Source organism: Eptatretus burgeri, chromosome 12 (assembly GCF_056783735.1).
Source record: "Eptatretus burgeri isolate ZD-2024b chromosome 12, Ebu_testis_v1, whole genome shotgun sequence".
Taxonomy (NCBI): domain Eukaryota; kingdom Metazoa; phylum Chordata; class Myxini; order Myxiniformes; family Myxinidae; genus Eptatretus; species Eptatretus burgeri.
Window position 1 is genome coordinate 75,051,862 of NC_140972.1, and position 25,982 is coordinate 75,077,843.

General features: G+C 41.8%; 1 protein-coding gene across 7 annotated transcripts in view; it reads right to left on the reverse strand.

Annotated features, from left to right (window-relative positions):
* Window positions 1–25,982, reverse strand: part of LOC147015929 (metal transporter CNNM2-like) — a 144,596-nt gene that overhangs the window by 29,943 nt on the left and 88,671 nt on the right. For 2 of the 7 annotated variants that reach the window (XR_015049926.1, XM_085848556.1), the window contains exons 7-8: window positions 20,965–21,009; window positions 19,831–19,893 (exon numbers count right to left, since the gene is read on the reverse strand). Coding sequence is in view for 6 of the 7 variants with exons in the window: in XM_085848556.1 (XP_085704682.1) it covers window positions 19,831–19,893; window positions 20,965–21,009 (108 nt within the window). In the remaining variant the exon portion in view is untranslated. Of the gene's footprint in view, window positions 1–5,825; window positions 5,990–19,830; window positions 19,894–20,964; window positions 21,010–25,982 lie in introns of all 7 variants that reach the window. The other 5 variants (XM_085848554.1, XM_085848555.1, XM_085848553.1 and 2 more) reach the window with 4 other exon arrangements.

The following is a 25,982-nucleotide window of genomic DNA, read 5'->3' on the forward strand; positions in this document are numbered from 1 at the left end:
TATCTCAAAAATTTGTGGACGGATCCAGATGAAATTTGGTGGGCAGGTTGGATGTGTGACAAGGATGAATCGATTAGATTTTGGTGAATATCCGGATCTGGATCCGACTACTAGAATTTTTAAAGTGATTCTTCACCATTGAGAGATAGAGCCAAATATGATATATAGCATGATATCTCAAAAAATTATGGACGGATTTGGACGAAACTCGGTGGACACATTGGGTGTGTGACCACGACAAATTGATTCGATTTTTGTGAAGATCCGAATCTGTATCTGGATACGAGAATTCTATTTAATTTTCAAAGTTAATCTTAAAAAAGGAAGAGGAGGAGGAGATTGGGACCATACTCTGTGCAGAGCGTTGGTGCTGCTTAAGCAGTCTTCTTGGATATTGGGCACAATCCTGGACGGGTCGCCACTCCGACATAGTATACCAGCATGCTGGCACTCATTTTGCTGACCTCAGAAGGATGACAGGCCGAGTTAACCCCCACCTGGTATTAATTCAACAGCTGAGCAGGATTTGAACTCAGGACCCGAGGATCCAAAGTCCACCACCCTAACCATTAAGCCAAGCTAGGCATACAAAGGGAGAGATGGGGCCAAAAACTCCACATAGCATGACATTTCAAAATGTTGTGGACGTATTATGACAAAACTTGATGGACGAGTTGGGTAGGTGACAACATGCCGATTAGATTTTGGTTAAAGTCTGGATGTCGTTTCGGCCTATCAGTGGGATACAAAATGTAAACTGTTCAACCTCGTTGAGGAATGTGCTTTCCTGAGTGTCGTTCTAAAATACAAATTTTATTGAATTTTGTCCTTTCCTAGAATAATCCCAACTTTGTTTCTCTACTTTTTGGTATTGTGAGCTACAACCATTTCTTTTATTTAATTCAAAAATCTTTGTTTGTATGGGGATGTGATTTTTCCGATTTTTGTTTTTTTGGCGAAAATCTGATTTTTTTTGAAAAAAAAAATTTTTTATCCGATTTTTTTTTCACAGAAAAATTTCCATCTCCAATCTTAAATCATATTAGTGGAGCAACTTAGCTGAATATAGCATAACAATTGTGCATTTTGTGAGGAAAGCACCAAATTTGGCACACTAGTAGCCTATCATATTATGAACAGATTTGGATATTGGACCATCTCAAATTTTTGATGGCAGTGGAAAATGGCTGCCACAGCCATCAGCGGCTGAATTTGAGATGGCCCAATATCCAAATCTGTTCATAATATGATAGGCTACTAGTGTGCCAAATTTGGTGCTTTCCTCACAAAATGCACAATTGTTATGCTAAGTTGCCCCACTATATTTCATTTCCGTTTATAACTGCATTTTCGAATAACCCTGACATGTGAAGAAACACCACCTTTCATTGCACCAGAATGTCCCACAGAGCCAATCAAACGTCGCCTTACCAAAATGGTGATCGTCGAGAGGAAAGATGCTGCATGAATCAAGGAAATTGATAAGGGAATTAAGAATAAGTTTCGTTGGGAATGGATGAAGAAAGAAGTCGTTACTCTTGTGAACAAGAAGTCTGTTAACACACTTTACGGCGACTTTATAAGAAAATTAGACAAGCCCGGGAAATCGTTGTACACGTGGTGCGATGATACGATCGACTATGGCGGCCGAGGTTTCAAAGTATTCCACAGTCATTTGTCTTCCAAAAAGCACATACGGCAATTAGAATCACAGAAGACAAACTATTCAATTGCCGGGTCATTCGGTGCCCCTCTGAAGAAGGTGACACCATACGGACTAAATCCTGCTTATGTGATCGTTTCGACCATCGAAAGAAAGGACCCCCCACGACCAGCAGTGCCAATAGCACACCGCGTCGTTAATCTTGATGAGGTGAAGCATGGGAATGATGGCATGAATGTTATGCAGCTATTCTTTAAGTTAATTTAACTAAATGTAACCACTGGTAACACCTCAGATTTAATTTTAAACAGTTATTATTGGTCAATAAGTGCTTCATTGTTTCCAATTTTATTTCAGGCAATGCTGCTTGGTGTTTTGGCGGATAATTATTCAATACCCTTTTCAATGGCACCAAGGCTTATTGAACTCAATAAGGAAATGGTAAGAGATCCCAAAGCACTGAATGGATTGCCCATGGACTGGACCATCCTACAAATTGAAGCATGGACGGTTTGCTACAATGGAGGGAGACACACTCCGGATTCTAAGGTCTACTCACTTCTCCCTAATTAATTATGGATGAATTGACGAGTAACAATCTTAAAAAGGTTCTTTGCATCCTTGTCTGTTTCTTATCACCTGTTCAACAAACATCTGTGATACACCACTTGGCCTCTGTCAACTTGATAAAAGCTGATGCAAACTCCATATTGAAGGTGGTCACCACTCTAATGGAGTCAAAATGAATTCTCTGGGAAAACGTTGCATCAGTTCTTATGGACTCCTGCAACATGATGATTGGTTCCAAACCGAGATTTGAAACGCTGCTGCATCAAGGACCCGCCCCTCATCTCGAAGATGTGGATAGAAACACGTCATCATGTCCATAATGCCACTGGACAATTTTGCCAGCCATTTCACTATAGAATTGAGGAACTTCATACCGACATCTTCAATGATATCAAGTGGTCCACTGACTTGCGAGACTTTCTCCAAGAGATCTCCGAATTGATTGGAATTGGTTTCACAATGCCCGAGAGATTTGTTTCACACAGATGGCTATCCAACTATGACGTGTCATTGTCAAATCTGAGGCTGTCCGAAGCATACACCATCTTCGACTATTCCTTCCTCACCAAAACCGACAAGACTCTTTTCCTTCAAACCTTGGTAACAATCTTCCACATAAAAGATCTTTCACCAGAAGTGAGAAGTTGCTTGAGGAAAATCATGTCATCCCTTGGTGCCAAGAAAATGACTGAAGCTGGGAAGAATAGGAAGAAGAGGATTTGCTTAAAACTCCTCTATACAAGGTTGGACACACTGCTGACCCTGAACTTCTATACTTCAGTCCTCTGCATGTTGAAGCAGTATGTGATGATGTTCGAGTCGAAGACCCCTCTCATCCACAAGCTCCATGACAAGCAAATAGATCTATTCAAGAAGTTTCTTGTGTTTCATCAACCCTGAGGCCCTCCTGAATGCTGGGCCATCACAGCTCAGACAGCTTGATTTAAATGCTAATGCGCAAAGAAACAAGGATTTGTTCGATGGAAGCTGTGGGTCTCTGATCAAGAGTAACAATAAGAACTCATCTATTCAATACTTCAAAACAAAGGCCAGACAAGCATACCTGCAGTGTGGCAAGTGCTTGCAGAAGAAGTTTCCCCCTGGAAACAAACTTCTGGAGGCTGCCTCAGCCATTGACCCCCTGGCGCGAGGCCACAACAAAACCATGCGGCGATTGAATAGTCTGCCCTTGCTGGTTAGGAATGTCTTGAAGGAATTGCAAACAAGTTCCTATGATCTAGAAATCCAAGAATTTTAAGTGGACAAGACATTGCCATTTCCACTTGTTGCTGACGACAATGAAGTGCCTCTAGATGGTTGGTGGACGGAAGTGTTCCGACAAGGAAAGTATCCACATTTGTCAGCAATGGTCAAGGCACTGATGAGCTGTTTTCATGACCCTCAAGTTGAAGGATCGTTCAACACTATGGGGGACATCATTGACTAGAAGTCTTGCAGAATGGACATTGGCATATATAGTGCAATCCAGACAGTTAAGTATGCGCTGAGAACAAAAGAGAAAGGATCGGTGAAGACATTCTCCCGGAAAGATGTCATTATGGACCCTGTGGACCCCAAGCTCTGTGTCAACATGAGGACATCCAGCAAGCGGAACAGAGAAGACCTGAGCAAGGCAGAAGCAATGAGAGAGAAGAGGCAGAGACTTATGATTAAGTTAAAGGCAAGATCTACCAAGGCCGAACACAAGAGAAAATTTTTCTTAGCACAAAAACATGCAAGAAAGGCCCATGCTCATGCTTTGAAGAAGAAATTAAGGAGGGTTCCCCATGAAGTCGTGCATAAATTCTGAAGATTTGATATATGCGGTGACTGTGACAGTATTTGTGTGACAATTCTGATTCACATGTTGACTGCGATTGAGATTATCTCAATTAACAATTTAAAACAAAGTATTTTTGTGGTTTAGTATACTTCGAAGACTGAATAAAACTATCAGGATTACTGAATGATCATATGAAGACTTTGCAATGACATGTTCATAGTATTGTGTACACATGTACCACTTTGATAAGCAACTCGACGAATAGTGTGAAATTATACCAGAAGAAAAGTCAATGAAAACAGGTATGTTTTCATTCATGAACATGAGTGACAACAGTAAATAATAAGGCATTCCTTGGGGGATCTTTGTGCTGGTTATCATCTCTAACTATTTTACTATGCTTTTGCTTTTGAAGATGTGTTTCACAACATCAAAACTGAGGTGAATTTTCCAGGAAATTGCTTTATTTGCAGTGGGTAATTAAAAATTTTCCTGGGGAATCCCCCCCCCCCCCTGTCGGACTCTTCTACCTAGTTCCTTCAGCACTTCAGGCAGGCTGTTGGCCTGCAAGAAGTCAATCTTCAGATAATTTACTTAGACCCAAATCACATGCCTGTTTGTAGCATGATAAGAGGGAAGTTTGAGCTGGCTGACAGCTTTTGGAATATTTCAGCAATCATGTGTCAGTACCCTGGTCAAATTTTAAATTCATGCAGCTTCAGCAACTGCTTGATACAGTGGTGACCAATTCTCAGCCATGAAATTGTTGGTGAGTAATTTATCATTTTGTGAGTATGCAATAAATTCAGACAGATGAAAAATAGAAATTCTTTTTACATGCTACCAAAAAGTAAGCTCAAACATTGACATCTATGCCACAAAGGATAGTGGCTCAGGTTGATGCAGGTGATTAGCAAGAAATCAAACATTGCAGGAACATTGTGCAGTTGCTGGGTGGCAACAATGATCATGAACCATACCAAAGATTATATACAAAGCAACCGATGAAATGCTCATTATATTATAGGTTGTTCCACAGAAATACAGTTGCACATCGACTACAGCGCAATTTTACACTTTCAGACATAACACCAATTTTTTGACTGAACTATCTGAAGCTTTTCAGGCATGAGCATATGTTGGGGTGGAGAGGTGGCCAGGGGAGTGGGGAGAGTGGGGGAAGGGAGAGGGAGTGAGGGGTGCAGCCACCTCTGGCACAGCTTGTATAGGTCAAAGTAATTTCCATAATTAAACAAATGAAATTATCACAGGCCTCAGTCAATGGTTAATAACACTATAATGGAGACCAAAAGGATGATTCAGAAATCGTTTTGCTTTGAGGAAAATTATTTGGACAAATTTTGAATTGCACTTACAAAACCTCACGAGCAGTGTAAGTAAGGTCCTGGTCCATTGCTCCAGGCTTTGGCGAAAGCTGTTTTTTTCTGGCAAAAGCGAGTTATTTTGGGCTTGAAACTGATGTGTTCATTGCACCAAAATAAAGAGCTCTCGTCTTTTCTTTTTTTTCCGCTCGTGAGTTGTTTCAAAGGTAATTGTGACCGAGAATGAAAAATTAGCTAATTGTGACTAATAATAGGGCTACTAATAATTTCTCAGACCCGTGAACATCTCTCTTCGATCCCTCTCCAAGATGCAGGATGTTTTTACCTCAGGTGGTGCAAAAAAGAAAAGTACAACTTTGTTGCTAATAGCAAAATACAGTATGTGCAATTCCTGCTGAGTCGCCTGATAATGATAAAGAAGCCGCTTGTCACACGAGAAGAGGCATCACTGAGAAGGCCACAGTACCTTGACAAAGTGCACATCAGAAACAGCACGGACGGAGTAGTCTGGAACATAAGACAAGGGCAGCACTGTACTGAGCTGGTTGTTGCTTCCACCGCTGACAGTTTCAGGATGACCCAAAGAGTCCGAACGATTAAGTGCACCACTGTGCGATGGGGAGGGGTTGACTGTTGAGGGACAGCAGCACACAGTTAACTTTACTATCATTTATCAATTGGTGCTATTCAGTAAGCAAATGGTATTCCAGGTGGAAGATTGATATTCCATGCCTTGCTATTTATCCTGCAGGGTAATTCCATTAGAGAGCACAAGATTGCTTCAGATTAAAATTATGGAATAAAAAAAAAGAAGTATATGTAGATACGTACACGATACACAGCACTGTGCAAAAATTTTGGTTATTTTCACTTTTGTGGTGCTATCCCCCATTTAAACACTTGTGGGAAGTTATAAGTATACAATATAGGTGGATAATAAGTCAAATTACTGTGAAAAGTTAATTTAGTGTCACAGTTACCTTATATTAAAGTATATAAAATAAATTAGAAAGTTGAAAAAGTTTTATTTTTGCGACACTACATATTATATTATCATGAGTTCGTAATATCCACTTACGACAAAGAAAATATGCAGGAAGCAGTTTGTGTATTTTTGTAAAGTAAATAATAATAAATTATTGAAGTAATCAACACCAGTTACATTAATATGAATAAGAAGAAAGGAAAATAAAAGTTGCAAATTAGTGAATATGTGAAATTGGATTTCATCAGCTTGTTCCCTTGCTTGAAAATCTATGAGTGGATTCAGAATGGCACCAAGGAAGCAAATTTCAACAGAACAGCGTGTTAAGATCCAAACTCTGCGAGAAGAAGGGAACATTATGAAGGAAATGGTCGAAAAGCTGAAGATCTCCAATGGTGTGGTACACTTTGCAATGCATGAAAGAAACTGGCTCTGTCAGTTTCTTCTAGCTCAGGAAGAGCTAGAAGAACCTCCACAAGGTAAGACAGGCATTGAAAGTTGCTCAGCTTACGTGATAGAAGGAAATCGAGTTAGGAGCAGACAAATTAAATGACAGTAGGCCTGAACATTAACATGTCATCCAGCTCATACGCCGAAGACCTGGAGAACATTATGACGTGTAATGTTTGCAGCCTACTGTTGAACACGGGGGAGGCTCTGTGACTGTCTGTGGTTGTATCTCAGCTTTTGGTGTTGGAAACTTGTTAAAATCAATGGGATGCTAACACAAGAGAAGGACAAGCAGATACTGCAGCACCATGTAGTTCCTAATGGGAATTGTTTACTCAGAAGGGGATTCATTTTCCAACAAGATGATGATCCAAAACACACTTCCAGTACAGTAAAGCAGTATTTGGAGAACAATGTTAGAGTTGGTGTGCTCCAAGTGTTAGAATGGCCATCCCAGAGTCCACACACGAGTCCTATTGAGGCCATATGGGATTACCAGGAAAAAGCGAAGACAAGAGGAAGCCAACTAACCCCAAAGAGCTGTGGAATATACGACAGGATATTTGCCCCATATTCCTGTAAGTGCTTCAGTCATATACAGGAAGCATGGGTAAGAGTGAGGGCACTCAATAACACAAACGGCAGACACACAAAGTACTGACTGATACTATTCTTGTTATTTACATCAGCAGTTTGCTTCGTCACATTTATAAAGGCTGTTAATATACAATAATAAACATATCACTGTTCTCATTGATATAATTTGATGCATTTACAATGAAATATCAATATCATTGGAATAACCCAAACTTTTGCACAGTACTTTCCAATATATATACACAAACGTACACTACCAGTCAAAAGTTTTAGAACACCCCCATTTTTCCACTTTTTACTGAAATTTAAGCAGTTCAAGTCCAGTGAATAACCTGAAATGGCACAAAGCTAAGCAGAAAACTGCCAGAGTTAAAAAAAAAGTTTAGGTTACCAAAAACTGAAAAATGATATAAATTTCAGAGTTGTTAAAGAAGGCCCTTTCCAGGGAACAAGTAATGGATTTGCAACTGCAGCTGTTCTGCAGCAATTGAAATAAATTAAGCCTTGAAAGTTGATGCAAACAATTCCTACAGGTGTCCCAAATTTGTTGATTAGTTACAAACCCTCTGTCTTTATAAAAGAAGTGTTGGAACAGACTGTGTTGCTACACCCTCTGAAGCATGATTTGGACAATATTGTATTGCAGGAAGTAGAATATTGCCATCATAATGGTGAGAAAAAGACAATTAACAAAGGAAGACAGACAGACCATTATAACCCTTAAAAGTGTAGGTCTTTCCTTCAGAGAAATTGCAAAGTAAGCCAAGGTGTCAGTGAGTACAGTTTCCTACACCATCAAAAGGTACTTGGAAACTGGAGGAAACTCTGACAGGAAGAGGTCTGGCAGACCCCAAGGCACATCACAATCAGAAGACAAGTTTCTGAGAGTCAACAGCTTGTGTGATAGGCGGCTCACAGGACAGCAGCTTCAAGCACAGCTTAACACTCATCGAAGTAAGGAAGTCTCAGTTTCAAGTGTGAAGAGAAGACTTTGAGCTGCAGGTTTGACAGGTTGAGTGGCAGGAAGAAAGCCATTGCTAAGATGGCAAAATAAGAAAAAGAGGCTTGCCTGGCCCATGAAGCACCACCAGTGGACTACTGAAAACTGGAAGAAGGTCTTCTGGACCGATGAATCAAAATTTGAAATCTTCAGTTCATCACGCAAGGTTTTTGTATGCCGTCGAGTCGGCAAAAGGATGGTTCCTCAGTGTGTGACACCAACTGTCAAATGTGGAGGAGGAAGCGTGATGATCTGGGGATCTTTTGGTGGATCCAGAGTCGGCGATTTGCACAAAGTGATTGGCACTCTGAACCAAAAGGGCTACCACAGCATTTTGCAGTGCCATGCAATACCCTCTGGTCTACACCTAGTTGGTCAGGGGTTCATCCTCCAGCAAGATAACAACCCAAAACATACCTCCAGGCTATGTCAGAACTTCCTTGGAAGAAAAGAACAAGATGGTAAGCTTCAAATCATGGAATAGCCAGCGCAGTCTCCAGACTTAAACCCCATCGAGCTGGTTTGGGATGAACTGGACAGAAGGGTGAAAGCAAAGAAACTTATAAGTGCAACACATTTGTGAGAACTTCTGCAACAGTGTTGGGAAGAACTTTCCGAACAATATTTGATTTTCATTGCAGAAAGAATGCCACGAGTATGTTCGGCTGTTATATCTACAAAAGGTGGCTACTTTGATGAGTTAAAAATTTAGATTAAATTTTGCTCAACAAAATGATTTCATGATTTCTTTTTTAACTGCAATTGTTTATTTGTTCTGTGCTTTAATTTCAGGTTACATTGAAACATTAAACTGCTTAAATTTCAGTAAAAACTGGAAAAATGGGGGTGTTCTAAAACTTTTGACCGGTAGTGTATATATATATATATATATATATATATATATATATATATATATATATATATATATATATATATATATATATATATATACAGACACACACACACACACATATATATATATATATAGTTATGTTTGGGGGGGGGGGGGTGTCAGATGAATATTACCAGAGAGCAGATAGGAATGTATAGAGTAGCATGGTCCATGTGCGAGTTTGTTATCCAATCTTAATGTATTAAGTAGGTAACGTTAGCTTTAAAATTGTCTTGTTTAAATGTGTGCCATACAAGGGGTGGTGCATGGTAATAATTAGTTAGGGATTAAGGTAAGGAAATTGTGTGGATAACCTCGATGTCAACCTCTATTAAGGGGTGCCAGCAGACTCGGCATGAGAGTGAGGGGAGGAGTGTTCATCGCCTCCCAAGGGGCGGAGCTATGAACGCCTTCAGGGGTGGAGTTATGGATCGCCACGGAGGGGCGGAGTGTTGCCCAGTGAGAGAAGAGGGAGGAGCCTGATTAGGTGGTTGGAAGTCATAGAACGGGGTGACTGAGGATAAAAAGGGTCTGAGGTAGACTGAGGAGAAAGAGTTGGAAGTCTGAGGAGAACACGGCTGGAAGGCTTTTGTGCAAGTCTGAGGCGAACACGATGGAGGGAGGAAAAAGTCGGAGGAAAAGGAGTTTTAAGGAGGTCGTCCTGCCTGTTTAAGGAGGTCGTCCTATCATTTCATCGTTGCTGCCTTGCCCCATTCGTCGACCTGCCCGTGTGCCTTCGTCTCATTATTCTGGTCTTCATCTCCCGAAAGTCTGCTCACCTCATCGTCATCCTCCTCATCCCTCATTGCCTGCTTATTCCCCGCTACCACCAGAGTTGAATCCCCTGTTTTTTTCCTGTCATTGACTGAGTCAGTTGTGTGATGCCTGAGTTCTTTAGCTTTATTTTATTCACCTGGTATATAATTATTTATTACTTGCATTCCCTTCCTTCCCTCCCTACCCACCATCGTATTCCTTCCGATGGGTCAATCTTCCTCTGGTTGTTTCGGTTACGGGAAATAAATAAAATTCTAAAATAAAATAAATAAAATAAATAAATAAAATTCGTTTTACAAGACCTACTCTACCGATCAAGAGTTTTAGAACACCCCCATTTTTCCAGTTTTAAATGAAATTTAGCAGTTTAATATTTCAATGTACTCTGAAATTAAAGCATAAAACAAATAAACAATTGCAGATAAAAAAGAAATCATGGAATCGTGTTGTTGAACAAAAATTAATCTGAATGTTTGACTCATCAAAGTAGCCACCTTTTGCAGATACAGTATATCAGCTGAACATACTCGTGGCATTCTTTCTACAATGGAAAACAAATATTGTATGGAAAGTTCATCCCAACACTGTTGCAGAAGTTCCCACAAATGTGTTGCACTTGTAGGTTGCTTTGCTTTCACCCTTCTGTCCAGTTCATCCCAAACCAGCTCGATGGGGTTGAAGTCTGGAGACTGTGCTGGCCATTCCATGATTTGAAGCCTACCGTCTTGTTCTTTTCTTCTAAGGTAGTTCTGACATAGCCTGGAGGTATGTTTTGGGTCGTTATCTTGGTGTAGGATGAACCCCTGACCAACTAGGCGTAGAGCAGAGGGTATTGCATGGCACTGCAAATGCTGTGGTAGCCCTTTTGGTTCAAGGTGCCAGTCACTCTGTGTAAGTCGCCGACTCTCGATCCAGCAAAAGAGCCCCAGATCATCACGCTTCCTCTTCCATGTTCGACAGTTGGTGGCACACACTGAGGAACCATCCTTTCACGTACTCGACGGCATACAAAACCCTGCGTGATGAACAGAAGATTTCAAATTTTTATTCATCAGTCCATAAGACCTTATTCCAGTTTTCAGTAGTCCACTGACGGTGTTTCATGGCCAAGGCAAGCCTCTTTTTCATATTTTGCTATCTTAGCAATGGCTTTCTGACTGCCACTCAACCTGTCAAACCTGCAGCTCAAAGTCTTCGCTTCAAAGTTGAAACTGAGACTTCCTTACTTCGACCAGTGTTCAGTTGTGCTTGAAGCTGCTGTTCTGTGATCCACCTATCATGCAAGCTGTTGACTCTCAGAAACTTGTCTTCTGATTGTGTTGTGGCTTTGGGTCTGTCAGACCTCTTACTATCAGAGTTTCCTCGAGTTTCCAAGTGCCTTTTGAGGGTGTAGGAAACTGTACTCACTGACACCTTGGCTTCTTTGCAATTTATCGAAAGGAAAGACCTGCACTTTTAAGTGTTATAATGCTCTGTCTGTCTGACTTCCTTTGTTAATTGTCTTTTTCTCGCCATTATGATCGCAATATACTACTTCCTGCAGTGCAATATATTGTCCAAATAATGCTTCAGACGGTGCAGCAACACAGTCTATTCCAACACTGCTTTTATACAGAGGGTTTGTAACTAATCAACAAAAGTTGGGACACCTGTAGGAATTGTTTGCATCAACATTCAAGGCTTAATTTACTTCCATTGCTACAGAACAGCTGCAGTTGCTAACCCATTACTTGTTCCCTGAAAAGGGCCTTTTTTAACAACTCTGAAATTTACATTATTTTTCAGTTTTTGGTAACCTAAACTTTTTTTTTTAAACCTCTGGTAGTTTACCGCTTAGCTTTGTATCATTTCAGGTTATTCACTGGACTTGAACTGCTTAAATTTCAGTAAAAACTGAAAAAATGGGGGTGTTCTAAAACTTTTGACCGGTAGAGTAAGTTTCTCGTGTCTCTCTTCATGACCTACATGTGCATTGTCCGCCCTTAATTCGGAACGTTCCCTCAGGAGTTACGCCACTTGGGACATCGCGGGATTTTACCGTTCAGCCGCAACGAGCTCGATGTTAGTTGAGCTGTTGACGCTGCAACATATACATATATGTGCCTGGTGTTGGCTTCATGGTTAGGGTGGTGGGCTTGGGATCCTAGGATCCTGAGTTCAAATGCCACTGAACTGTTGAATTTATGCCAGGTGGGGTTGACTCAGCCTGTCATCCTTCTGAGGTTGGCAAAATAAGTGTGAGCTTGCTGGTATCCTGTGTTGGAGTGGCGACCTGTCCAGGATTGTGCCCAATAGCCAAGGAGACTGCTTCGGCAGCACCAATGCTCTGCACAGAGTATGGTCCCAATGGATGGATATACAAAAACAAATACCACATACATACGAGGGTCAGTCAATCAGTAACCCTAAAATGGCGATATATATATATATATATATATATATATATATATATATATATATATATATATATATATATATATATATATATATATATATATATATATATATATATATATATATATATATATATATACTCAAAAACGTAATGTGTGTAGTTGTGGATGACATATGTTATATCACTGGGTTAGAGTCATGTTTTGCCTGTTTTATGTCTGCCAACAATGAGCGTATGATGTCAGTTGAGCAGTTCCAAGATGGCGGCTCCCTTAGAGGCATGCACCAGGGAGGAGCAACATTGTCATCCATTTCTTGGGAAGTGAGGGTGTGAATCCCAGTGAAATCCATTGTAGAATGTAGATTCAACATGGTGATACATGTTTATCGCTGTAGGTGTACGATTGGGACAGGAAGTTTAAAAGTGGAGTGTCCAGTGTGGCAGACGCTGCTCGCTCGGGCTAGCCTCACACAGCCGACACACCAGAAATGGTTGCAGGAGTTGAGCATGTGCTAAGGGAAAACCATCACATTACGCTGGATGAACTGGTCTCCAAATTGAACACGAGCCATGGTTCAGCACACCATGTCATTCACAACGTGCTGGGGTTCCACACAGTGTCTGCAAGGTGGGTGCCAAGACAACTCGCACCCGAACTGAAAGAACAGCACGTGGACGCATGTGAAGAACTTCTGCGATGTTACGAAACAGAAGGCGACGCATTCTTACAGCACGTAGTGATGGGATGAAAGCTGGGTCCACTACTTTCAGCCAGAAATGAAGACGGCAAGCAAAGAGTGGCACGATTCAACTTCACCGTAGCCCAAAATATTCCGCATATAGCCGTCCTCTGGAAAAGTAATGCTGACGCTCTTCTGGGATAGCCAAGGCCCACTTGTAGAGCATTACATGCCCAGAGGGACCACAGTTACCAGTGCATCATACTGTGACCTCCTTAAAATTAATCTGAAACCAGCAATCAGATCAAAACGTCGTGGACTGCTCACTACCGGTGTTTTACTGCAGCATGACAATGCTCGGCCCCATACTGCCTGCACTGCAGCTGCAAATACTGTGACCTCCTTAAAATTAATCTGAAACCAGCAATCAGATCAAAACGTCGTGGACTGCTCACTACCGGTGTTTTACTGCAGCATGACAATGCTCGGCCCCATACTGCCTGCACTGCAGCTGCAACAATCGAGGACATGCATTTTGAGTGTCTTCCTCATTCACCCAACTGGCCAGGCCCCGCCCCTTTGGATTACCACATCTCTGGGCCACTTAAAGAGGTGCTTGGTGGAACCACTTTCCGATCCGACAAAGAGGTCCAAGAGGCGGTGTACGAATGCCTACACAAGCAGCCAAAATATATTTTATCTAGAGGATTGCAGGCCTCAGTAAAGCGATGGAAAAATTGCATTGAACGCAATGGAGATTATGTTGAAAAATAACACAGTTGTTACACACATACATGCAATAAACAATTTGTGAAAAATATTTCAAGGTTACTTATTGACTGGCCCTCAGTCAGTAGAAACATACAGTATCAATAGAAAGTCTACACCCCCTTTCAAAATGTTCACCTTTTGTTGCCTTATTCCTTGGAATTAAAATGCATTAAAATCAGACTTTTTCCACCTTTATTGACACATCAAGATAACCCACAACTTCCAAGTGAAAAACAAATTCTACAAATTTCAGAAAATTAATTAAAAATACAAAACAAGAATATCTTTGTTGGATAAGTGTGCACCCTCCTTATAATAGTAATTGTAACTTAGCTCAGGTGTAACCAATCACCTTCAAAATCACAAACTAAGTTAATTGGCCTCCACCTGTGTTAAATTGTTGTGATTCTGATTATTTCAGAATAAAATCAGCTGTTCCTGTAGGTTTCCTCAACTGAGAAGTGCATGTCACAGCAAAGACTCAACCATGAGCCCCAAGGAGCTTTCAAAAGACCCCCAGTATAAAGTTGTGGAAAGGCACAGATAAGGAGATGGGTATAAAAATATTTCAAAGGCCTGGAATATCACTTGGAGCACAATCAAGACAATCATTAAGAAGGGGAAAGCATATGGTACCACAAAGACCCTGCCTAGATCAGGCCGTCCCTCCAAACTGGATGACCAAGCGAAGAGACTGATCAGAGAAGCCACCTGGAGGCCATTGGCAACTTTGAAAGAATTACATGCCTTTATGGTAAAGACTTGTCACTGTGTGCATATGACACCAATATCTCAAGCACTCCGGAAGTCTGGCCTACATGGTCAGTTCAGGTATGGAAGCATGCGCCAGAGTAGCGCGTCGCTGCGTCCATTTTCCGCCGGTACTCCAGGGGCCTCCATCTGGCCATCCGCCGGGCAGATGCCTGGCCCATCCACATCTCCTTAAGATGCCAATTAACCTGCTGCAGCCACAAGGCAGGTGGTCGGCCCGTTGGCCTCCTCCACTCAAAAGGCTCCCTCGCCGAGAGAATCTGGTCAGCAGGATCCATCCATCCACCCATTGGGACCATACTCTGTACAGAGCGTCGGTGCTGCCGAAGAAAACTTTTGGGCTATTGGGCACAATCCTGGATGGGTCGCCACTCCAACGCAGGATACTCAAATGGCTCAATCATCCCCGCAAGCTGGTACTCATTTTGCTGACCTCGTAAGGATGACAGGCTGAGTCAACCTCACCTGGTGTTGATTAAATGACCAAGCGGGATTTGAACTCAGGACCTCAGGATCCCAAGCCCGCCACAACCTTCCTCACCATCCCCCATCCCTCCTCCACCATTTCCCATCCATTGGGACCATACTCTGGCCAGAGCGTCGGTGCTGCCAAAGCAATCTTTTGGGCTATTGGGCACAATCCTGGATGGGTCGCCACTCCGACGCAGGATACTCAAATGGCTCAATCATCCCCGCAAGCTGGTACTCATTTTGCTGACCTCGGAAGGATGACAGGGTGAGGCCACCTCACCTGGTGTTAATTCAATGGCAGAGCGGGATTTGAACTCAGGAACTTAGAATTCCAAGCCACGCGAGCAGCCCCTGCCGAAACTGTTGTCTGCGTTCGGTGAGAAGACAAAGAGCAAAGATAAGGTCAATCATTGACCTCTTTGGTGTAAAGCCCGACTGCTCTGGGCACTAGTGCTCAAGCAGATGGTGGCAAACCCTACAAAGAATGATCCGAGCAAAGACTTTGCCCGGCACTGACAGCAGTGTCACCCCTCGATAGCTGTTGCAGTCCTGGCGATCACTCTTCCCTTTCTGGAGAGGGAAAATCTGGCCCCTCTTCCAGTCAGTTCGGATGATGCCCGTGTTCCAATCGGAGCACAGAACTGCATGCAACGACATGAGTACAGCATTTCCACCAGCCATGAGAAGTTCAGCATGGGTCCCACAGATCCCAGGTGCTTTATCCCCTTTCAGCTGGTTCACCACAACCTATGTTTCCACAAACAAAGGTGGTTCACAGTTGATTGGAGGGTCAGCAATAGGGGGAGTTACACCCCTGACGTCGAACTGAACAGCTGGTGGGTCGGTCTGGTACAGCTGCTCAAAATAACCGGTCCAGCCTGCCTTCACTTTGTCTCCTCTGTCAATAGCCCACCACCCTCCGCTCTGGCTGCATTGCACCAAGGGATGGGCTTGGAGGAACGCAATGCATGAATTCCTCTAAGTACGATGACAATCACAACCACAGTTTATGCTCTACCCTTTCACAGGTAGGGTGGCAAGAAAAAAGCCATTACTCAAAAAAGCCAACATTGAGTCGCATTTGAGGTATGCAAAAAAACACTCGTGAGATTCTGAAGGTAAGGGGCAAAAAGTTTTGTGGTCTGACGAAACCAAGGTGGAACTTTTTGGGTGAAATGCAAAACGTTACATTTGGCGCAAACCCAACACAGCACATCACCCAAAGAACACCATCCATTCTGTGAAGCATGGTAGTGGCAGTATCATATTATGGGGATGTTTCTCTTCAGCAGGGATATTCTTGTCAGGATAGAAGGGAAAATGAATGGAGTAAAATATAGAAAACCCCAGAGGAAAACCTGCTGCCCTCTGCAAGAAAACTGAAATTGAGATGGAAGTTCACCTTTCAGCATGACAACAACTCAAAGCACACAGCCAAAGCTACACTGTCGTGGCTAAGGAACAAAAAGATAAATGTCCTTTAGTGGCCCAGTCAGAGCCCCGACCGAAGTCCAATCGACAATATGTGGCATGAATTGAAGATTGCTGTCCATAAACGATCCCCACACAACTTGACTGAGCTTGAACAGTTTTGTACAGAAGAATAGGCAAATATTACCCAATCAAGGTGTGCAAAGTTTGAAGAGACCTATCCCAACAGACTCAGCTGTAATTGCTGTCAAAGGTACTTCCACCAAGTATTAACTCAAGGAGGTGGACACTCATCCAACCAAGATATTATAGTTTCGCATTTTTAATTAACCATTTGAAATTTAGAGAATTTGTTTTACGATGTGTTAATAAAGGAGGAAAAAGTCTGTTTTAATTCAATTTAATTCCAGTTTAAGAGGCAAGAAAAGGTGAAAATATTTAAAGGGGTTGCAGACTTTCTATAGGCACTGTACATGCACATATACTGCACATATATACACATACATACAGTGGATATAGAAAGTCTACACCCCCTTTCAAAATGTTCACCTTTTGTTGCCTTATTGTCGAGAATAAAATTATATTAAATCAGACTTTTCCACCTCTATTTACATATCGTAACCCACAACTTCCAAGTGAAAAACAAATTCGACAAATTTCAGAAAATTAATTAAAAATACAAAACGATAATATCTTGATTGGATAAGTGTCCACCCCCTGAGTTAATACTTGGTGGAAGCACCTTTAGCAGCAATTACAGCTGTGAGTCTGTTGGGATAGGTCTTGACCAACTTTGCATACCTTCATTGGGAAATATTTGCCCATTCTTCTGCACAAAAGTGTTCAAGCTCAGTCAAGTTGCATGGGGAGCATTGATGGACAGCAATCTTCAATTCATGGCACAGACTTTCGATTGCATTTAGTTCGGGGCTCTGACTGGGCTGCTCAAGGACATTCATCTTTTTGTTCCTTAGCCACTACAGTGTAGCTTTGGCTGTGTGCTTCAGGTCGTTGTCATGCTGAAAGGTGAACTTCTGTCCAAATTTCAGCTTTCTTGCAGAGGGCAGCAAGTTTTCCTCTTGGATTTTTCTATATTTTCCTCCATCCATTTTCCCTTATATCTTGACAAGTGCCCCAGTCCCTACTGATGAGAAATATCCCCATAACATCATGCTGTCACCACCATGCTTCACAGTAGGGATGGTGTTCTTTGGGTGATATGCTGTGTTGGGTTTGCGCCAAATGTAACGTTTGCATTTCGGGAAAAAAGTTCCATCTCGGTTACGTCAGACCACAAAGCTTTTTGCCACATGGCTTCAGAATCTCCGGAATGGTTTTTTTTTTGCATACTTCAAACAAGACTCAAGGTGGGCTTTTTTGAATAATGGCTTCCTTATTGCCATCCTACCGTGCAGACCAGACTTGTGGAGTGCTTCGGATATTGTTGTCACATGCGAACAGTGACCAATCTTTGCCATAAAGGCCTGTAGCTCTGTCAAAGTTGTCAGTGGCCTCTTGGTAGCCTCTCTGATCAGTCTCCTCCTTGCATGGTCATCTAGTTTGGAGGGATGGCTTGGTGGTATCATATACCTTCCACTTCTTAATGATTGTCTTGACTGTGCTGCAAGTGATATTCAAGGCCTTTGAAATATTTTTATACCCATCCCCTGATCTGTGACTTTCTACAACTTTATCCCGGAGGTGTTTTGAAAGCTCCTTGGGGCTTATGGTTGAGTCTTTGCTGCAAAATGCACTACCCAGCAGAGGAAACCTACAGGAACAGCTGATTTTGTTCTGAAATAATCAGAATCGCGACAATTTAACATAGGTGGAGGCCAATTAACTTGTGTGATTTTGAAGGCGATTGGTTACATCTGAGCTCATTTACGATTGCTATTTTGAGGGGGAAGACACTTAACCAACTAAGATATTCTAGTTTTGTATTTTTAATTAATTTTATGAAATTTGTAGAATTTGTTTTTCACTTGGAAGTTGTGGGTGATGTGTAAATCAAGGTGGAAAAAGTCTGATTTAATACAATTTAATTCCAGGCTACAAGGCAACAGAAGGTGAAAATTTTTAAAAGGGGGTGGTCGACTTTCTGCAGGTATTGTAAATACACATACATACAAATATAAAATTATACACACAAACACACATAATCGTGGTTGTGCTAAGATTAGAATTACAAATATGAATCATGACAACAAAATTGCATTGTTGCACATAGCTTCTATTAATAAACAGTGCTCAAAACAATAATGATAATTTGCAAGGAATAAGTGTTATGTGCACATCCACTTCATTTTTCCACAAATGAGTCATGGGGTGACTTGTCATGCGATCTGACACAAATTTCAGTGGGAGAGGTGAGGGGATACAATGTCAGACAACATAGTTCTTCACAGTTTAAAGACTTTTGTACATCCCCATGATGTGAGGGGCTTTTGATCAGATGAAAGCTGTTTACCTTTGTTTTGATTTTCTTTAAAGATTACAGTACTTCTAAATTGTTTTGAGCAATGCATTATGAGATTACCCTGCACTATATTGTTATTGCAGCATTAAGAAAGCAATATGATGAAATAAGCAGCTCAAAACTTTAAAGTAAAATTTACAAGGGGCTTTGCAAGCATGCAATGCATGGTCATGGCCTCGTAGTGATGGTATAGTGTTGGTTGCTGTGGGTGCAGGTTGCACATTCCCAATATAATGGATGTATTTACACATTTCACAAAGAAATAGAGAGAAGAGTTTAAGTCCAGGCAGACTGTACCAACCTCCACAACTCTCCACTATTTTTGAGCAAGACAGAAGTGCAAATAAAATCAAAATGCACAAAGACAAAAAAAATAAATATTGTGATCAGCATATTAGATAAAGCAAAAAATACAAATAAAATAAAGATCCCCTGAACAAGCAGCCCAGTTTATAGCACTCAAAGCTCACCACAAAAACTATCACAGGCTAAAAGAACATTAAGTCTGTCTGCTGACACCTGAGCAAAGTGAAGTTAAAAGGAGGCAAACATTTGAAAGCTGGCAAATGCCACTTTACACAATAAAAACAAATACAACAATATATCTTGATTTATCGAATTGACACGCGCATGCACAAGCTACAATAGCCTCTCCCGTCCATTCAGGAATGGGCAACACCATTTAACACAATTAATAGCAACAGAAAGCAAACATAACATCACAAAATAACTTCAGTATTCAGAAAACTATTGCAATTGGACAAATACTTACCTGGTGAAACTGCTTGCGACTCTGCCCGACTCTGTGCCAGCGTGCGAGACACTGAATAGGGTACTGCATGAAGAAAACCAGGAAGAACAAAAACAACAGTGCATTGTTCAAACCAAAAAATGGAAGTGAGAGTTAGAAGCAACGATGCAATTCAGTACAGCATAATGTTATATCAGCTGTTAGGCTTGGCAATGGGTGGCTGTTTGTCGAAAGTTTTGGTGCCATGTTTGCCAAGTGATGAACCAACACTCCTAAAAGCACAGGAATCAGTTTCAACACAGATATGAAAGACTGTACATGCAAGACAAAAGCAATCAACATTCTTTGAAAGAATACACCAACAATATAAATACAACTGATTCCAAGATTAATTTGTCCTCTGGCATTCTCCTCTGACACATGATACTGGGGCCTCAAGTGAAAATCTCAGAAGCTGTTTGTCGATTGTCTCTCAACTGGTTAATAAATTAATGTAAAGCACACCAACGTCTCCTAATGTCCTTGTCCTACGTTATGCCTGTAGAAGCTCCCCATGAGCCTTATACCCGGTATAAAAAAATTAGCACACTTCCATAGGCCCAAAATAAAAATTTATAAAAGCAATTGCGAATCACAATGATTTACATGCACATTGAATAAAAATGCAAGCACACACATTGTTCCGTTTCGAGTTTCCTTCTTATGTTTTGACTCATACAGTTGCGCAGGATGTGTCTCTTCCAGATCTCCAAATAAACATGTTCAAATGGCTTGCAGGTTTGTTCCTGCATACTGTTTACGAGTGCAAAGAGATGCGACTCATACTCAATGCGAGTTTACAAACACCAAACAATAAGACATAACCTGCAAACAAATAAAACTAAGCTATAAATATGAGCTTTGGGCTTAAGCCCAATAAATCCTCGAGACCGTTTAGGGGGAGGGGGAGGGTTTGGATGGGGAGGTGGGGTCAACAGTATGAAAACAAAAGGCAAGCCATGTTTACTTGGTTGGCCACAAAGCCACACATTGTTAGTTAATAGCTGTGCAGGGGCAGTGCCAAGAGCTCAACTAATGGTTAGGCTAATCAAAGCAAAGGAACAAATTTGAGAGAGGACATGAGGGAACTGAGGCACACACATGCAATGTACGTACTCCAAGACCTCTCTGTGGATAGTTTCCGCAATAGATCCATTCCTGCTGGTTATAGACAACAAAGGCAGTCTCATTTACCCTATATTAGGCACATACTGAATGCTTAAACGCTTTTAACTTTCCAGTCTCCAAAATCCTTGCGACTACCTGCAAGCATCTATACTAATATGTTTGTTTTCGCCAAATTTCACAAAAAAAAAAACTATGCAGGTTAACAATAACGGCACTGTTTTGGCGTGACCTTTTGCTCAGAGTCCAGTGTAATAATGTATGAGGGCTGTTCCTTTAATATTAAGACAGGACTTTGTTTGTTGGAAGTTATTTGCTGCTCGGTTTATTGACGGGTTCCCACAATTCAAGCTTCACTGCTTTGACCATGAGCAAAACCAATTTTCAGTTTGCTCATTATTTCACCTCAGAAAATTAGTCATGTTTATAAACAATTTAGTTTTCTATGGTGAAACAAGCATACTCTTCTTATTTTCCTTGCAATATCATTAAGATGCTTTTTTGCAAACTCCATACAAGCTTCTACATGCGTCTTTTCAGTAATGGCATATTTCTTGCCATCTGTCCATGGAGGCCAGCTTTGTGAAGGGAACTATTTTTGTTGATTAATTTGTTGATATTGTTGATTTTGTTGATATTGTTGATTAATGAACACTGACCCCCATCTTGGACATTGTAATTGTCATACAGATATTTCAAAGTAATTGTTGGATTTACAGTGACATCCCAAACTAGTTTCCTGCTGCCTGACTGCTGAGTTTGGATGGGTAACCTTATCTGGGTAGAGTCTGGGTGGTATGATAAGTCTTCCTCATGGATTTCACTGGACTTAAAGGAATAATGAGGGACTTTAAAATCTTCTTATAACCCTCTCCTGAACGGTTCTTCTCCACCACTTTATGTATGACTTACTTGGAAAGCTCCTTGCTCTTCATGTTTGCCTTGTTTGTTGACCAAGTGAGTTGCACCTTAAAACTCCTTAGATAAGTGGGGGAGATCAATTTTTAAGTTAAACCACTGATTACATACAGGTGAACCCTATTACACTTATTTTGTAACCTTTCAAACAAAAAATTTGCTTTTGAAGTGATTTGGGGTTAATTCTGCAAAGGGTTTAAATACTTATGCAACTGAGAATCATTTGATTTTCTCTGTGAATCAAACTTATTCACATTTTATCTGAAATTTTTAGCTTTATCACTTTGGAGTAGTTTGTAGCCTGGTGTTGGCTTAGTGGTTAGTGTGGTGGCTTGGGATCCTCGGGGTCCTGAGTTCGAGTCCCCCTGGCCACTGAATTAACATCAGGGGGGTTGACTCAGCCTGTCATCCTTCTGAGGTTGGTGAAATGAGCACCAGTATACTGGTAATTATCCCTGCATGTCGAGGGCGACTAAAGGGTTGGCGTCAGGATGGGCATCCGGCCGTAAAAACATTGCCACAAGAAAGGACACCATGATTAGAGCCGGCAAAAAGCTGACCCCTGCTCAGGGAAAAAGGCTTTAAAATGGTGTGGTGATGACTTTGGAGTAGTTTGTGAAGACTCGATATATTAAGTTTGATTTGAAAGAATCATGAAATGAGCTCAGGTGGCATCAAAATGTGAAAACTTTGGAGGGTGAATACTTTTTCAGGCCACTGTACCTATATAATTACCTCTGCCACCGAAGGTGGGCAGAGGTTATGTTTTCACCTCTGTCTGTCTGTTTATTTGTGAACAGGATACCTCAAAAAGTTGTGGACAGATTCAGACGAAATTTGGTGGACAGGTGGGGTGTGTGACAAGGAAGAATTTATTAGTTTTTGGTGAACATCCGGATCCGGATACTATACTTTTTAAAGTGGTTCTTCACCATTGAACGATTGGGCCAAAAACGATATACAATACGATATCTCAAAAAGTTGTGGGCAGATTCGGATGAAACTTGGTGGACTGGTTGGGTGTGTGATGATTCAATTTTGGTGAAGATCCGAATCTGATAATTTTTTAAGTGATTCTTCACCATTGAGATATGGGGATAAACCGATATATAGCACGATATTTCAAAAAGGTGTGGACCGATTCGGATGAAACTTGGTGGACAGGTTGGGTGCGTGACCACGACGAATCGATTAGATTTTGGTGAAGATCCGAATCCGGATCCAACTACTAGAATTTCTTAAGGGATTCTTCACCATTAATAGGGCTCAAAACGATATATTGCATGATATTAAAATAAATATTGGGCCAGATATGTTCTCGTGGATTAGGCATTACGGGGCGGAGATATGTGCTCTACCGAGTGCCCTTCTAGTTCCTGCATGTAGTCGATCACATATCTAAACTTGCGCATCGATCAGTTATATGCGGTTTCAGAGAAAAATTTTTATGGGTATTCTTATGATCGAATATGGCTGCCATACCACGTGACTGATGATGTTATTGTTCACAGACTATATTTGGTTTGGGTAGTTGATCACAAATTTAAAGTTTTGCATTGATCAGTGAAGTAGTTTGAGAGAAGAAGAGTGTTAAAGGTTTTCCTGCAAACCAAAATGGTGGCCAACCTCGATCGAAATTCAAGTTCTTCTTGGGACCTTTAAACCTTACAATGACCTATTTTTAGGTGAAGGGAGAGGACATGATGAGCAAACTTTAGTTCTGCCACACCAAAGATCATTTTAACTAAGTTTGGTCACAATCCCATCAGCAATTTCAGAGAAGTTGCAAGTGTTTATGGATGGACAAACAGACGGGTGACGCATCATTCCATAAGCTCACCTGAACTACGTTCCAGGTGAGCTGAATTTAAAAAAAACAACCTCAACTGAATCAAAGGCCATGATTCTGTACCAACTTGCTTGCTCTTTCTTCCTAAGGGAACATATAAAATGCACCCACTTGCACTCAACTCAAGGCCTAAAAACTTCTGATCCATCCGTCACATTTTCCAAACAGACTTGCACGTGTTTCAGGAATAACCCAGAGAAGCTTATATTGTTGCGAATTTGGAAGCTTACTGCACACAACAGCCAGGTCCTATATATCAGTTATATCGAGAAGTATGTGTTTCTAGGTAGGGTCCCATCCGATGTTTAATGGGTGATTAATTGTACGTGCGCTGTGAATTATTTTATAGTTAGGATTTTTACATCGACAACTTCAACAACAACGACACCTGCGTTCACTTCCTTCCACCATCCTCCATCGGCCTTTCCCACGCGCATGCGCGTCGGCACAGCCGTGGGCGGAGTCCAGTGTGCCAGGCGGAGCTTTGTTGGGCGTTGGCGTCTTGGATTTCGCTCCAGATACGGGCATGGCGCCCCTCTCAGCCAATCGGAGGGGTGCGAGCACGTCTGCCACCTCTCGGCCAATGGGAAGCCAACGCAACATGTTGCTGTTCGACTTCCTGGTCGAGGGGGTGGAGACATGAGCACCTCCCCCCGAGCAATCTCGGACGGCCGGGAGATCGCCCGACATGCCTGTCCAATGAGGGGAACGACACAAGATGGATCCCTCCCACCTGTCAAAAAGGAGGGATATAATCGTGTGGGGGCTATCCGGTGAGGGAGTCGGAGGGTTCGTTGGTTGGGTGCTGAGAGAGTCTTCCCGCCGAGAATTGCCTGCCTGCGAGCCGGAGGAGCGTGCCAGCGCCCAACGCTACCCTCCGTACCTGGTGCTTGGAGCGGCATCGTGTTGCGGGTTCGAGTCCCGCCGGGCCGGATCGTCGAGAACCGCACGAAGGTCCAAGCCAGAGATCTTACCTCTAGCTCACCTTCCCTCCGAGCTGGGGTATAATAAAGGCCGTGGCCACCATGTCTTTTTGGTTGTGTGTGTGTGTGTGTGTGTGTGTGTGTGTGTGTGTGTGTGTGTGTGTGTGTGTGTGTGTGTGTGTGTGTGTGTGTGTGTGTGTCCGTCCGTGGGCCCAGTCTTTTAAGTAGAATTGTGTAAGTGCTTTCCTTTGCCTGTATATTGAATTCCTTTTATTCGGTTAACTCTGCCTTCTTGCGTGCTTCCCTGCCCCATTATAAATAAATATCCCTTTTGTTAAATGTTTCAGCTCGTTCCTGTGTTTCTTTCATTGGCTTAGCACAGTGTGTGTTGAGAAATAGCGAGGCAGTAAATTGTTCATTTGGACTGACAGGCCTCGGTGACCTCCGCTCGGGTTACACACGGTTCGGGCACGGTAACAGCTGTTCCGCTCGAGGGTGTGAATTCCCCGGTAGCTTTGCCGCATGGGTAATTAGGTATATTGAAGTTTGGGTATTAACCCGACCCCACGTGGTCGAATTTTTGGTGATTCATGGTCCTGTAAGGGACCCATGCCTTTCGGACTTATCCGAGGGTCACGACCTAAATTCCGGTGTGTTCGGTGGGGCCGACTCTACTGCTCCCTCCAGTGGTCGTGCTTGCCATCGATACCCAGCCCTGCAACAATATGTAGTGTCACCGCACAACCTGCTGTAGAACTACAGTGCTGATCTTAGAATTAAAAAGACAGCCCTCGTATAAAGCTAGTTACACTTAAATGAATAAGTACAAAACCAATGTGATGTAGAACTCTAAAATCCAGAAACTAAACCAAACATGAATCTCATTTTGTAAATGGTCAAAATTAAATTTTGATGTAAATGATGAATGTCTGAGGGTGCCATCAGATTCAACCATTTGGGCTCTAAAAAAAATTAATAGCTTCCTCCAAAATAAATCATGAATCAATGTACTCACTACATCTGTATCAATACACAAAAAAAAAACTTACAATGATCGAACAAAAAAAAAACTTTTTTTTTGTTGCTTCAAAATCATTGCCAGATCAAAACTATAATCCATTTGGCGATGGAGTTCTGAGTGTGTCTATTCACTCGTGAGGTTGAAGCGTGATTGCATATTTCCTGGAACCCGAGAAAATGAGCACCATTAGTTTACTGGCACATTAGATGGTGCTCAAGTGCAAACTTTTTGCCATCATGGGATTGCAGCATAATTGTGACTTTACTTATACACCACAAAATAGGTTTGAGGTAGTGTA